Consider the following 15,251-nt stretch of genomic DNA (forward strand, 5'->3'; position numbering starts at 1 on the left):
TGGAAGCATGCACATTGGTATTCATGTAGCATAAATAAAATACAAATGGAGTCAATACTTCTATTAAGTGTGCTGTCATCTTGCAGCTGTGCTTCTACTACACCAGTGATTAATGTCTCCCTGCCATGTTTGTGATTTACTGGTCTTAGAAAAACAGAGAATGTTTTTGAATCTTGGAGCCATGCACAGTGTTGGCCCATCTGTCATGCTCCAAAAGAAAAAATATTCCACTACAGTCCAGACTAAATGTGCAGTCTGCAAATATTATTCTTTCTATGGTATGTACATAGGAAGCAAGTTGCCTGGAAAACTTAGCATACCTTTTAAATTGCAGTGATCTTGCTTTAGAAGAAAATGCAATGGCATGGGTTGTCTGAGTTTCTCAAGGCTGTACAGATTTTAAGCCTGTGGTCTACAGTACAGAAGACACATCTGGGCAGAAGCCTATCTTAAAAAAGATAGGCCTGAGAGCCACAAGTCACTACCTGTTTGACAGAGGAACAATCTGCCACACATCAGCTATTCCACAGCAGCCACCTATGTAACCAGCAACCGCACCTATGTTTCTTCAACCACAGAGCCCCTGCTGGAATGTCTGGCTTAGAAATGAAGCTCTGAGTGTCCTCATCTAGACTTGGCAGTCATTGTTATACCTATAGTCATTAATGTTCTTTCTTGCCTTTACTGTCTTCTCATCAGGGATTGGTAACCCTAGCAGTTGTAGTAGAGTAAACCCCATGTGTCTGATACGTTTGGTAGTGAGGTAAAACTCTTGCTGCCATTATTGTTGTTTTTCACATCTCAGTGGAAAACTCAGTCACAAGCATTTTGAACACATACCTTTGTTTCCTTTCTCACTTTGCAGGAGACAACAGTGGATGATGCTCACATCAGGGCTATCAATGCCCTGGCCATGAAACTGGAGAGACAGAACAAGGAAGAGACAAAGACAATATATGAGCGCCGGAAGCAGCTCAATGAGAAGTGAGTATGCTTTTAAGACTTCTGTGTAAAGCAAAAACAAGGAAGGAAAATTATGTGTCTTGGATTGAGATAAACAGGAATTGCAACACATTTTTTCTTCTTTAATATCATGACTACCAAACATGAGGCAGTGGAGTTGCCTTTCAAGATTCTCAGAGCAGTTAGCAGAAGGATTTCTATTCCAGCAGGGCCAAAGTCATGTTTCTAGCCTTGGAGGCAAACAGGCTGTTCCAGAGCACTTTACACACTAGATCCATGAGGCTAAGACACTTCCATCTGTTCACATAGTTGTACTGGTGAAGTGCATATTGTTTTGCTACTTCACAGCCCACTAGCTAATAACAAAAAGCATGAAAATAGGGATTGTAAGGTTACTGAGAGTTTAAGGAAACTAGACTGGTACATTTTAGTTTTTAACCCTCATGCCATCCTGAAATCTTGGAATAAATATAACCAGATAGTCTTGTCACAATAATGCTTTATCTCTTTGTTGTGTGTCCTGTTGTGGGGAAGCAGGGATCAACACACAAGGTAGTTCAGAAATCCTGTCTTTTTGCTTAGATCTAACCATCATGAAACTCAGTTGTGGAAATCCTGACCTCTAAAATATATATCTAAAATATTCTTTTCAATAAAAGGTGGAACAGTTTCCACGGTAACCTGAGCGCATACAGGAAGAAGTTAGAGGGAGCCCTAGAGATTCACGCCTTAATCAGAGAAATTGATGACATCACAGAGAGAATTACTGAGAAGGTGAGTCCTCAGATTTTCATTAGTTGAAATGGGAGAATGTTCTATTTTGCTAACAGTAATAAACCCAGATATGCCAGTTGCTAGAGAGATACTGAGTATCCAGCAGTGACCTTTAATAGTTGTCTATGAATCAAGTTTGCATCTCCTTCAGAGTATGCTCAGCCAAGTCAGTCTGAATACCAAAAGCGAGTTAGCTGAGCTACCATAGAGCTTTTTCTGAATTATCTATTATACTTAGCTTGAATATAGCAATTTCTGGTGTTCCAAATTCAAATCTAGTTCATTCAACACTAGCTTGCTTCTCTCTCCCTGCTGTGCAATGCAGACATATTAAATATGCAACTTTGAAAAGCTGTGTAAAAATCTTATTTGTTCAGGAAATTGAGGTAAAATGCCTATCCTGGATTATAATTTTGAGATTACCAGAAGAAAAAGGCTATGTAAAAACTCATTATTTCATCCACATAGCTAATGATATTCATTTAACTATAAGTCAGTGGCCAGAGACATAGTGGTACTACTTAAGGTTACAAGGCTGTTGGTTTGTAATTTTTATAACAACTTTTACAAATGTTTTTCTTCATTGTCTGAGGTTTCATTTCTGGTAGGATTCTGAGGATCAATTTTATTTTCCTTATTTTCATACAATACACTTGAAAATTTCTGTGCCACAATTTAATGGGAAATACTTGGCTGTTTTGGTATACAGAAAAAAAAAGGAGAAGAAAGCTTGAGAAATGTAGTGAACCATTCCTGTCTTTGATTTATATGTGAATGGCCAGAGGCACCTTAAGTAGGGTTGCAACTGTTCAAACAGTTGTGAATTTTTGTTCCATCTCTGTAAGGAGTGCAGACAACATGCCCTGATGATATTTAAAAAGACAATAAGAACATTCAGATGGCAATACAAGGAAGGGAGGGAGGAGATTATTTGAAAGAATTAAGATATGATCCATTTGCTTTTTGTCATCTTCACCATTTGCACATCCTACTGCTCCCTCCAGAGTGTACTGATACAAGCACTGGATTATGGAAAAGATGTGGAAAGTGTGGAAAACCTGATTCGAAGGCATGAAGAGATGGAGAGGGAAATCAGTGTTATTAAGTCCAAAATGGAGGTAAGAAGTGCGGAAGTACAGAGGGTACTGGAAAAAAAAAGTTAATTTTTGCTTCTTGGTAGCATGTTGCAAAGATCAGCATGACTCTTCAGATTCAGTAGTATGAATTGCACTGCAATGCAAATGCAGCACAGTAAAATACTGTGGTGCTTAATCCTGCTTTAGTGTGTTACCTGTTATCTTCCTGGTGCACCAAATCTAAAAATATAAATCCCTTTATAACATGTTGGCTGATTCTCTGGCTCTCACCTACGAGCCAGATTAGATTGTCCTGCATCTTTTGGAAAGTGTGGAATCCAAATTTAAGTCTCCATCTTTCTCTCAGTTTCTATACTGACTGGAACCAAAATCATGACTCTAGTTCTGTTTAGAACTAAAATATGAAACCCACAATGCATATAGTTTTCTGACATAGACATCAAAACCAGAAAAGTTGTAATCGCCTGCCTGATCAGCTCTGGCTTTTGTAAAACAGCCAGTTTGCATCATTTAGGACGAACCTTGAGCATTAAATATTAGTCTGAACTCCTATATAATTTCATATTTTTAATAAAAAGAACTGGTTTCAGCTGAACCACTGTAGTAGAAATCTTCTCATGGTTTTCACTGATGGCCAGAGTGTTAAGCCTTTTCATGCAGAAAATATTTTGGAAACTTTCTGTAAACTTTTTCTTCACGATAGTATGCAAAGGGTGACAATATGTGTGATACCTTCACACATTGTGACTTTGTTAGCTAATTCTCATATGAAACGTGGGTGATTACTAGTCAGCATTCCACAGATTGCATTAGCAAGGCTGTATGGGGGAGTGCTGCATGGAAACAGAAAGATGAGCAAGGTTTGGGGGTTTTTTTTGATGCTGCCACAAATACCATGTACAAAGTATAATATCTGTACTTTTCTAATGGATTAAAACCAGCCCGGCATATTCTCCTTTCTGCACAATTAAAATTCTTGATTTTCATCTTCATTTGATGGAGATTTACAAGAAAGATACCAACTTTAAACCTGGGTTGGTGAACGTTCATTACTGTTTATCAGGCTTCATTAAGGAAAACAGCATCAACTAGAGGTCTACACTGCAAGTAGTGTTTTGATGCTGCTGTTAGCTGAAATAGATGCAAACGTTTGAGCCTTCTACTGACAGGCAAATCTGGCTGCTTCTGTGTACTGCCATATTTTCATGACTTTTGTAACCCATCTTAGTTAGATTAAGCTAATAGAAATTATAATTACCATTTCATTTTCCTGAATGTTTGTCTCTATTCTGCCAAACAACCTTTTTATTTGTAAATTCACATTTGTGCATGTGAAGCAACACACACATCTCTTTCTTCACATGGATGATTGCTCACAAATACATATGTATATTTTGTGCATATAACAAGTCCCTTTCTGTATTTTGGTTTTGTAATTTAAGTACCTGCTTTTGAAAACTGGGATCTTAAAATGAACTACTTTTCCTGAAAGGCAAACTTAGGAACAAATATATAACATTTGGCATAAATTCACCCCACTATAAATCTCTTCCCAGCCATTGGAATTGGAATCTTTCCGCCTTTCCACAAGGAATCCGTCCATAAATGAAAAGCTGACTATGAAGCAACAGGAGATGAAAAACAACTGGCTACGACTCCAGGGACAGGCCAAACAAAGGTAAAGACTTCTAGTGGTGTGAATATTTCTCAGCAGGAGCAAAGCTGCTCCCTAGGGCCTGGAATCTACTTGCCAGGAACCTTTTGATAGTTTTTGAGGATCCTTTATGAAGTTTATTCAGGCAGCTAAGCCACCTGCATTGGAACAAGTGTGACTTGGTACAAGAAAAGTTCCACTGATGTGACTTTGGGAACACTAATATGATGAGTTTGTGGCTTATCCCACTAAAAAATGTTACTAAAATGCCTCCAGACTATCAGATTAAATCTATCATGAAGTCTTTGTGAAAAACTTACATTTGGATGGTTCTAGAAGATTTTTTTTTTCTTGATTCTTTCCAAAACAAGAAAGGCTGAGCTGTAATCATTGGTGGAAGCAACAGCTATGAAGGCTTTTTCACCTTTCTTGTCCTAATGAACTGATGTAGAAAATAAGGTAAGCATGTCTCCAAGGCAGTGTGCATCTTCTGTGATTTTGGTTTAACAAGAGGATTGTTAGGAGCTGTGAGGGAAAGCTAGGAGGCTTGAATTCACTTCACTTGGCTTCTCCTTGTATACCTTTCTTTGCAAATAGGGAGGGAGAAGCAACTAGATAATTCTATGTTGGATAATGCTGAACTGCACATTGTGTGGCAGGAAGGAGAAGCTGGCAGCCTCGTATCAGCTGCAGAAGTTTAACTTGGAGATGAAGGAGATGCTAGATTGGACCCAGAACATGAGAGGCTTAATGGAAGCAGGGGGGCTTCCTAAAAGCGCAAATGAAGCGGAAAGCATGATTGAGGAGCATCAGGAGAGAAAGGCAAGTATCATCATTGCTTCTGACTGAACATAGTGGGAATCTTTCCCGTTGGAGTTAATTGCTGCAGAGGATAATTTTGCTGCATGCATCTGTCAATAACGTGGTGAAAAGGCTGTTTTCAGTAACAGGCTAGGGACAGAAGTCACCTATGTATTGACAGAGCTCTATCCCATGGGCTGTTTGGCAGCTCGTGTCTCTGCAAAAAGTCTCAAAAACCCCTATTAGCCCTCACCTGTACTGCTGTCCAGCCCTGTGGGTAAAAAGCTGGTCCAGTATCAAAACATGCTCGCTGCTGATCTCTTTATTTGGATTACCAAAAAGTTAATGCCAATTAATTCTAGCTTTGAGTTAGATTTTTGTCATGCAGACTCCATTTTCCTGAGAGAAAAATAAAACCAGCAGTTTATCTCACACAGGGCAGTAAATTACCATTGGATGGTACTATGCATTCAGTTCTGAAACGCTTCACATCTCAGTACGAATTACCACACAATCTTTTGTTGGCTAGTTTGGATAATATTTTTGGTGGATTTTCTAAAAGAAGTTATGTTGTTAATTACCCATACAAAAAAGTTAACATTTTACTTTTCCCCAAGCATCATAGCTATCTTTCAGCTGTTTTGTTACCTTTTCTTTGCAGTTATGTTACCTTTTCTAAAAATCATGTTCCCAGAATTGTGACTAATATCCAGTGCTTTGTGGGTCTCATTATTAGTGTAAACAATTTGTAGATTCTGATTGATTTTCTAGACTTGAATTTAGTATGAAGTACCTGGAGTGCCCTCCTTTTTGAGTTTGCCATACTTTAGTATGAAGTACTTGAAGTGCCTCTTCCATTTTAATAAAGTTCTCTCATGTCACAGACTTAACAATGTTTTTGCTAATAATTCTTTGACACAACAAAAATATCCCAAACCACTGACATAGTGTACTCCAAATTTAGACAGTAACAAGATCTAAGTCTTTAATATCTGTTAGTGAAAGAACCCCAATGGCTCTAAGGAGATGGTCACACAAAAAAATGAGGAACCCAGGCAATATGTTCTTTTATACTGGGCTGACAAAACTAAAATTATAGGCAAGACAAGAAAAATGAAGGACTGTTTTTTCCTTCAGGTTAGTGTCTCAAACCAAAGTCCTTAGGAGAGACTACAGTTGAACACAAGGTGTTAATCTGAATAAAAAAAATAGAATGGCTATCTTACAGCTGTGTTATATATGACTGAGAAACACCATCCCCAAAAAAGTCCTAAGAACAGCAGTTCTAATTTCAGACATTTAATAGTATATGTCATAGATTTTAAGGTGGTTTATGAGTTAATACATGGTATTATTTCAGGGCATGGTTATTTTTATTTTCGAATTGTTTACATTAGGGATGCCACATTCATTTTGCAGGGGTCATAGCTGCTTATGATGCTTTCACCTTCAGGATTCGGTATATAAGCGTAACTCATTCCTCATACCAGGTGAAAAAGTTACATGTATTTCATTTTAACAATACAAAATAAAGTAAAACCTTGTCTTTGCTGTAATAATCTGATGCCAGCTTATTTGGCAGGAAAGGAAATGTTCTAGGCACTGTTTCTTATGAGAACTGCCTTTCATGTAGGGGATATGGTATTATGGATGTTCAAAACTGTGTTCATTTGTATCTAAGCATTTTCTTATCTGTTTCTAATTTAATCACAATTTTGATTTGTAGGAGACCAGTTGTTCCGATAGTAATAAAGTCATTTATGGTCCACATTTATTTTCTCTTAGGCAGTTCTATGCTTTTTCAGTAACGTAGCTCAAAGATGATTGATTTTCCATACAAATATTAGTGTTGGAAAGTTGCAGCCTATATTCTTCCCCTTAAGGCTTGTATTCTGAATAACTGGCATCCCGTAAACCCTTGACATCAATCTTAGTAATATATTTTAGGAGGAGATTGAAGCACGAGTGGAAAGATTCAACTCTCTCAGTAACTATGGTCAAGAACTTGCCAATTCTGGTCACTATGCATCCCCTGAGATTCACCAGTCCCTCTCCAGACTACAGCAAGCCTGGTCTGAATTGGTCCAAGCGTGGCAGGAGCAATATATAAAACTGTTCCAGGCACAAGATTTACAGGTGAGTAAAAAGACATTTGACGAAGAATGCACATGCCACCGACAACTTTCCTCAGAATAAACAGCAGATGTATAAAATGGTGTCATGAAAGATATGCTAATAATACCCAGTGTTTAATTTATACTTCATGGTTTTCCAGAAGGCATGCTGAGGGCCAAGTACATTCAGTGGTGGCAGGACTTCTAGAAATTGTACCTTTAAAAGTCAAAGAAATTTTTGTGGAATATGTGCTCATAGGTCTTTTAAAGGCTATAAAACTTAGCAAAATTTGGTCTAACTCTCATGCAGTTGGCAAAGGCACATACTTAAAATGGAACAACACACTACTCAATTTAATAACCTCCCCCAAGAAACATGAAGGCAGGCAAGTATTTAAAAAAATTATCTGAAGAAAAATTTAGCATCAACAGAATACTGTTTTTTTCCCTGCATTTTTCTAAGACAATAGCTGGTTTAGCTGCAGTTTTCCAGAAGTACTTCCCTGTAACAGTCATATCACTTACAAAAATTCTGCTCAAATGCCTTGTTGGCAAGAGTTAGAAATAACTGAAATGGAGATTTTACAATGGCAAATGTCAAATACCTTAAATAACAGCTTGTGCTACTAGTCCCATCTAAAAAGCTTCACGTATATGAGGACTTAAACCATGTGGTAAGGGCTGTTTTCATGCTTCTTTATGTATCACATTGTACTTATTTCAGGCCATGTTACTGTCTTTTTTATTGGCCGGTTACATTACAAAGCACTCTCTACACTATCAGCAAACAAGCTACAAGTACTTGTATTGTATCCTATGTCTTAGAAAAAAAAATCATATTATAAAGGAGAAAGTTGCAACAATAATTGTTATGCATGTGAATTTTGTAGCATGTAATGCTTATTGCCATCCAGTGCTATGCAGTTAATATTTGGAATAGCCCTGAAGTTTGGGTTTTTTCAGAGTATTCTGCCAAAATCAGGTTTGCCTCTGTTTTACACCATGTTTATGACTGCTTTTTCTTCCCTGTGCAGAAATTCTACGGCTATGTGGAACAGACTGAGAGCTGGCTCAGCAGCAAAGAGGCTTTCCTAGCCAATGAGGACTTAGGGGTAGGTGCTCCGAGAAATTACAATTTTCTCTGTAATCATTGTGGAGAAAAGGGAGCTGTGAAGTATGATGATGTGCCCTGAACCTTCCTGTGATCTTTCTCCTTCTGAATTTACTGCTCTGTCTTGTTGGGAGTTCAGGATCAGATATTTTCCCTTGATGCTTTACACAAGATAGGATTCTCAGCCCCAAGAGTAATGAAACAGTCCAACTACTCTGATTATAGCAGGAAAATGAGACTGCATCTCTCTAACTGGTCATATATGACCCAAATATTAATACATTTACCTGCAGTGTGCAAGTCACCACTGCTGTCACTGCTGACGTGCCCAGTGTAACTTTAAATTATATACCTCAGGTACGAGTAGCACTGCAATAGCTGATACCACAGACCAATGCACGGGTTGCAAAAGCTATGCAGGATGCTGGATATATGTTCTGATGCTTAGCTTACTCTGCACCTTGCATAGGTACTGCTATCAAATTATTGTCTCTGCGGGAACTACAATTACATCTCAGAGTTCAGTGTAGACATAATTTGTACAAATGCTATGAAAAATATGTAATGCTAGTGGCTGGTGTCTATGTCTGTAGTTTTCAGCCTGGAAGTATGTATTTACAGCCCCTCCATTGAACTGTATCAGACTTAGAAGGAGCCACCCATTTTCCAGTCATATTTAACTCAGCAATGTGCAGAAAATGCTGTGTATTTTTCCTTACAATAACTTATTTAAGCACGCAGAAGTTGAGATTTATTTCTGACCTATTTGATGTTTTATTGCTTCCTTCAGAATAGTGGGAAAACAGAGTTTATTGTGGTAATGTTTTGACACCACTGATTCTAAAATTAAAAGTGCAGAAGGGTGCTGAAAAGACGACTCTGAGTCATTAAGCTTGGGATTCACAAAAGTTACAGGAAGTCAAATTCTGTGTTTTTTCTCCAGATAAACTGTGATTTCAGACTCCAGTCCTCAAATTCAAATTGGGATCTGAGCTCTTCCAAATTCCATGGGTTGAAACCAGAGCTCTAATTTTAATCTCTTTCTGTGACATATTTGTTCACTTAACTCTGATCTCACTTTGGCATCCCACATTTTCTTCCAAAATAGCATCTATCTTAAGACTGATTTACAATTAGGAGCTGATGCTTTATCTCTTGAGAAGTGATATATGCAGGAGAACCTAAGCATCCAGCAGTTACTTCAGTCTTGACCCTGAAATAATGGCCTTAGACCATGCATAGATCAACAGTTAGGCCCCAAGTCTCAGATTCAATGCCAATAAATTTCAAAGACAAATTTTCTTGACATCTTGCAAATGTGGGTAAATTCCATTTAGCTTCTGGATTATCCGAGTTTTTGATGGAAAAACTGCCTGAAAGCAGCTCCCCTTTGTTGAATTCTATCCAGGACTCAGTGTCTAGTGTGGAGAGCCTACAGCGGAAACACGCACAGTTTGAAAAAGCCCTGGAAGCTCAGATGGAGAAAATTGATGAGATGGCTTCATTTGCCCAGCAGCTGACTCAGAACAAGCATTATGACTCGGACAACATCACCAACAGATGCCAGGCTGTTCTGAGGAGGTGAAGTCAAACCCTTCCCATGTCAGCCACCCTTCTTTTTTGCAATGAGACTCTTTCCATGTGACTAATGTCTTTAAGTGGTTTAGGAGAACCATAACCTGGTTTGCATTTACTCAGTTTTGTGCCTTGCACTGTGATCTTGCCAAATTGGCCTGAGTCTAATCAATATTTCATTAGGAGGTTTCCAAAATACAGTTAAGTGTAGAAGGAGGGAGATTCAGAAAAAAGCAAGTTTTCTGTATCCTGGCCTGGCCTTAAGGACAGTGCTGCAAACAAGAGACAGGCCTTTTGTGCCTTTAGATACTTCATTATCATTAAATACCATCAAGAAAGGTCATTTGTACACAACTGCTTTTTCATTGCTCTAATGGGATTGATTTTAAAGCCCTGCACAAATTATCTATTAGGGTTTTTGCAGTTTTTCTGATCAGATCTTGCCCTTTCATGTGAATTACTTTATTTCTCCCAGCACATTGCATATCGTTCATCTTAAACAAGTGCTGACAGTAGAAGCATTTGTGTTCAGTGCTATGGCAGATGAAAAGATAGACATAAAATTTATGAGGAGAGATTGGAGATCCCTTACAAAGAGAGGCTGGAGTTCCTTTACGATGAAAGTGAGCATATGAATGTATTAATATGATCAAAATATCTCATGCCTGCATTAACACAAATAAAGTGCTGCAGGTCCACATTTGGAAAGAAGGTGACAGGATGGTGTAGCTTTGGTTTATCTGTGACAAATACCACCATACTCACAGACTTCCCATAGAAGAAACATGCTGAGTTTTTATTCTCTTGCACTCTGAAAGGCAATAATGGTGATTCCTAGAGACAGCTATCATGTATACAGAATTTGTGTGTACTTTAGACATATGTATCTGCTAGTCATCTTCCCTATAGCGTCCTGAGCATCTTCTCTGACAGTCCAAATCGTGAGAGGCTGCACATTATGCACAGTTCTCTCCTAGAGAGATTGCATGTATTTTAGAGATTGAAAACCCTTATCGTATGTAATTCACTCTGTAGCTTTTACCTCACACTTCTATCTTCATCTCAGAAAAGAGAAACTGCTGGAGAATGCTGCTGCTCGCAGACGTCTGCTAGAGGAATCAAGGCTTCTGCAGAAGTTGCTGAGGAATTCCTTTGAGGTACAATTAATTACACAGGTTTCCTTGTATTCTGGTTTCTTAAAACTTGCTGCTCTGAGTAGGTCTGAATCCCCAAAGGGATTTGCTGTGAGAAAAATCAAGGGACTGAATCTGGAATGAGATGATATTGGGAAAGATGAGGATAAGAGTGAAAGGATATTTTTCAGCTTCCAAGTCACAGCTTCCCTCCAGTCACCAGAAGAAAGATCTGTTTGGACACCAGCAAAATGCAGAAGAAATAAATGTATGAAAAGGGCATGTGCCACCCTTTTAAAATTCATAGGAAGGGACAAATCAGTTCTTTTCTTGTGAGATACTGACAGTGGGTTATAAATAGGGAGATAATTGCCCTTTCTCCCCCATGCACATGTGTGTACATGCGCACATGTGCCCACACACTTTCTCACTGCTCGTGGAATACCTGATGGAGAGAGCTGCCTTTCCTGGAAGCAGTGCTGGCAAACAGATATAGGGGTGACTTCGTTATGAAAGACAGGAGAAGCTTAGGGAAGCAGAACCTCAGAAGGACAACTCATTTGTATCCTCACTCACTAGTCCCATGTTTTATACATATTAGAGGAGAGCCTGGCAGGTCAGAGCTGAGGTTTTATCTGCTTTTGTTCTTTTCTACCCAAAGGTGGCTGCCTGGATCAATGAGAAGAATAGCATTGCCCAGGATGACAGCTGGAAGGATCCAAGCAATCTGCAGACCAAACTGCAGAAGCACCAGACTTTCCAAGCAGAGATCATGGCCAATAGAAACCGTCTGGACTCCATCAAATCTGTGAGAGAAGCAGGGGTGATGGCAAGGGGGGGGCAACTGGCATGACAGACTTTGCAGACAGTCTGAATTAGCGATCTCAAGCGAGAGGGAATCACTGTCCCCTCACTGATATCATTCATGCTGTCTCTGAGAGGACTGGGAAGCTTATTCTTTCTGCGTCCATCAAGAACTTTCTGTCACCGTTGGTTTCTTTCAACTTATTGTCTAGTGTGAGCTTGCTATCTATATTCACTTTGCATGCAATGGAAAGAAATAGGTGCTTTCAATTAAAGATTCAGTCAGCTGGCTTTAGGGACTTCTTCTCTGGAGTGATGCCACTTTAGAGGGACACCTGTTTCTTTCCAGCAGAGAACCTAGCTGATTGGATGTACAACTTCAACAAGTCAGATAAGCTGTGTCCAACAAAAAGAAGAGTTTTCAACTGTTGCCTTTGCAGAGACACACTAGTAGGAGAGATATGAGGCAAGTCTGACAAGCTTTGTCAGATACTTGGCAGAAGCTGTGATCAGATGATGAGTTTGGAAGGACAGACTGTTACATGTTTATTAACCTTATTTTCAGCACAGTGCTTACTAGCTGTATTTTGCAATAGATAACTAAGCATTAAACATAGATTCCCTCTTCAGACTCTACTTTCATCCAGTATTGTCAAGTTCCCCTTTTTTTAAAAAAAAAAATCAAAAATCAAAAACTTTTAACCCCCCTGTGTGTAGGCACAACAGGGAGGTTAAAGGGTAGAGTTACAAGTCTCTCTAATCTGTTTTTAAAGAGTTGTTTGCACGAGCTCTTTCTCATTATTTCTTGATAACCTGTCTTTTTGGTTGGGAATAACATTAGTGGTTGCTCTTTAGAAGAAAATTAACATATGCTGTCCTGGTATAGCATCTTTCTCTTGCTGTGCCTCCTCTTCCTCATTGCAAAATATAGAAATAGCTTGATTTAACACTCTAAAGCAAACTCAGTCCCAGCTTAAGGATATGCCTAGAGACTCTTCTACCTGATGGAGGTCTTACTGTGCCCCCTCTGCCTCTTCTTCTGCCAACCTGTTAAGCATCTGCAGCTCAGGAGATAGAAATGCAGATACACTTTTATTGCATAATACAGTGGTACAACGGTACATGGTTAAAAGAGGTTTTATTATCCTACACAGTGGTTCACTTGCAGAAGATAGTTCTCTCTTAACATGCAAATAAGGGACTAGAAAAGGACAGGTGACTGGGCAATCTCAAACAATGATCGTAGAATGTGGGACATCATAGAAAAAACTGAGTGCTTGCAAATTAGGCTCCCTGCCAACTTTCAGGCAATGTAGCTGTTGTGTAATGAAAACTCTCTTCACCCTTTGTCTTCTAACATTGCCTTCCAGCATTTCAAATAACTTTAGAGGCCAGAAAAAACAGGAAAATCGGTCTCTGTGCTAATTTCAATAAGTATTTTGCTTTTATCTGTTTTTCCTTCTGCAGATCTGTTCGTCTTCTATCTGTTATGTCAGTAAGTGATGGCTGCAGCCAGCCCTTTACATATCAGTGCCAGTAAACTCTGTTTACAGAGGCAAAAGGAGTATGTTCTGGTGTGTTCAGCAAAGGAAGAAAACTATAACTGTTCTCTCTGTTATAGGAAGGGGAGAAGATGCTTCGTGAGAAGCACTATGCCCCTGAAGCCATTCAGTCCAGACTACAAGAAATGGAAGAGCTATGGGAGGAACTGCTAGCAAGTTGCCAGGATAAACGGGCCAAGCTGCAGGATGCTTACAAGGTAATGCAGGGAGGCCAGTGGCTGGGTCTTGGTGTCATTTCCAGAGACAGCATGGCTGCCTTCCTACACATCTCATCTATGAGTGTGTCATTTGATACAATCAAACCTGATTCCTCAAGACCGTTAGAGCAAAGAAACTACTAATTGTGGACTGATTGAATGGAAGTGCTGGGAAAACTGGAGATCCTTATGGAGGGAAAAGGATTTGTAGGCTGTATTCCCTTCTGCTTTCTGCTGCTGGTTTAGATCGGAATTCCAGAGATTGATACTGAGAGAAAATGTCAGCTCTCTGCATCTGTCCCAATGGCATCTTTTCTCTGACACAATGAGAAATAAACCCACAGCTGCCTTTCATTCTTCTAGCTCCAGACATGTGACTTCTCATGACTGTGAGTTTTGCATAGGCTATCAGACACTCTGTGGGTATATATAAAATAGAGCTCTCCCTTTAAATGGCTTCTTTTTAAGGTACTGTGTCCATTGTTGGTATTCGTGCAGCAGAAGTAAGATTAGGTCTTGATGTTCTCTGCATCCATTCTCACGTTCACTCTGACTGAATTTTCTTCTTCATGTGGACCACCATCATATCTGGGAATTGTTCACTGAGCACTGGGAAGTTTTTCTGTGTTTGTATATAATTCTTACTGAAAGTGGCCAAACTTTTACATCATGTTGTCCGTCCTAAAGGTTTAAAAGATCTTTTATTTTCTTCCCACTTCACCTCAGGGCCTCCATTTTCAGCGAAGCGTAGAGGATATGGAGAAATGGTTGGAAGATGTGGAAAATGAGTTGAAAGCACCATATAGCAACAATGATCTGGTGGTTTTGAACAGTCATCTGAAGAAACAAGAGGAACTGGAGGAAGATATTGCTGGTCATAGGGACCGGCTGCAAGAGCTTGTGGTCACAGCTCAGCAGTTCCAGAAGGAGAAGCATTTCCTTGCGGATGAACTAGAAGAGAGAGTGGATCAGCTGGTGCAGAGGTTTGAGAGTGCATGGCCTGTCTCCTGACATCTTTTTCCTATTTTTATCAGGCTTTTTCTTTCCTGCATTTTTTTTTCTTTCCTTTTCTACATCATCCTGAAAATAATGTTTCGCATTCATTCCTTATTAATCTGTGGTCCTCATTTGATTCCATTTAAAACCTACAGATACAAAAGTCTACGTGATCCTCTGCAGGAGAGACGTGGGAGTCTGGAGGCAAGCAGACTTCAATACCAATTCTTCCGAGATATTGATGAGGAGTTGGCCTGGGTTCATGAGAAGCTCCCCATGGCTTCCTCCAGGGATTATGGCCATTCCCTGGCAACTGTTCAGAGTCTACAAGAAAAGCACCAGGTAATGTCGTGTGAGAACCATTCTCAGTCTTTAGAATCAAAGAGAGAACACAGAATTCAATTTGCCTCTGGCAAACTTCATCTACTGTGCTTTGAATAACAGGATTCATGATGCCAGGGATTACTTTC

General features: G+C 39.3%; 1 protein-coding gene across 1 annotated transcript in view; it reads left to right on the forward strand.

The window, feature by feature from the left end:
• The window catches only part of SPTBN5 (spectrin beta, non-erythrocytic 5), a 98,602-nt gene that overhangs the window by 63,819 nt on the left and 19,532 nt on the right, over positions 1–15,251 (forward strand). The window contains exons 39-51 of the mRNA XM_065635520.1: positions 866–984; positions 1,623–1,737; positions 2,742–2,855; positions 4,391–4,512; positions 5,148–5,310; positions 7,237–7,425; positions 8,438–8,515; positions 9,923–10,095; positions 11,156–11,246; positions 11,884–12,030; positions 13,648–13,785; positions 14,512–14,768; positions 14,937–15,123. Of these exons, the coding sequence (XP_065491592.1) occupies positions 866–984; positions 1,623–1,737; positions 2,742–2,855; positions 4,391–4,512; positions 5,148–5,310; positions 7,237–7,425; positions 8,438–8,515; positions 9,923–10,095; positions 11,156–11,246; positions 11,884–12,030; positions 13,648–13,785; positions 14,512–14,768; positions 14,937–15,123 (1,893 nt within the window). The remainder of the gene's footprint in view (positions 1–865; positions 985–1,622; positions 1,738–2,741; positions 2,856–4,390; positions 4,513–5,147; positions 5,311–7,236; positions 7,426–8,437; positions 8,516–9,922; positions 10,096–11,155; positions 11,247–11,883; positions 12,031–13,647; positions 13,786–14,511; positions 14,769–14,936; positions 15,124–15,251) is intronic.

This window comes from Caloenas nicobarica, chromosome 5 (assembly GCF_036013445.1).
Source record: "Caloenas nicobarica isolate bCalNic1 chromosome 5, bCalNic1.hap1, whole genome shotgun sequence".
NCBI classification, from domain to species: domain Eukaryota; kingdom Metazoa; phylum Chordata; class Aves; order Columbiformes; family Columbidae; genus Caloenas; species Caloenas nicobarica.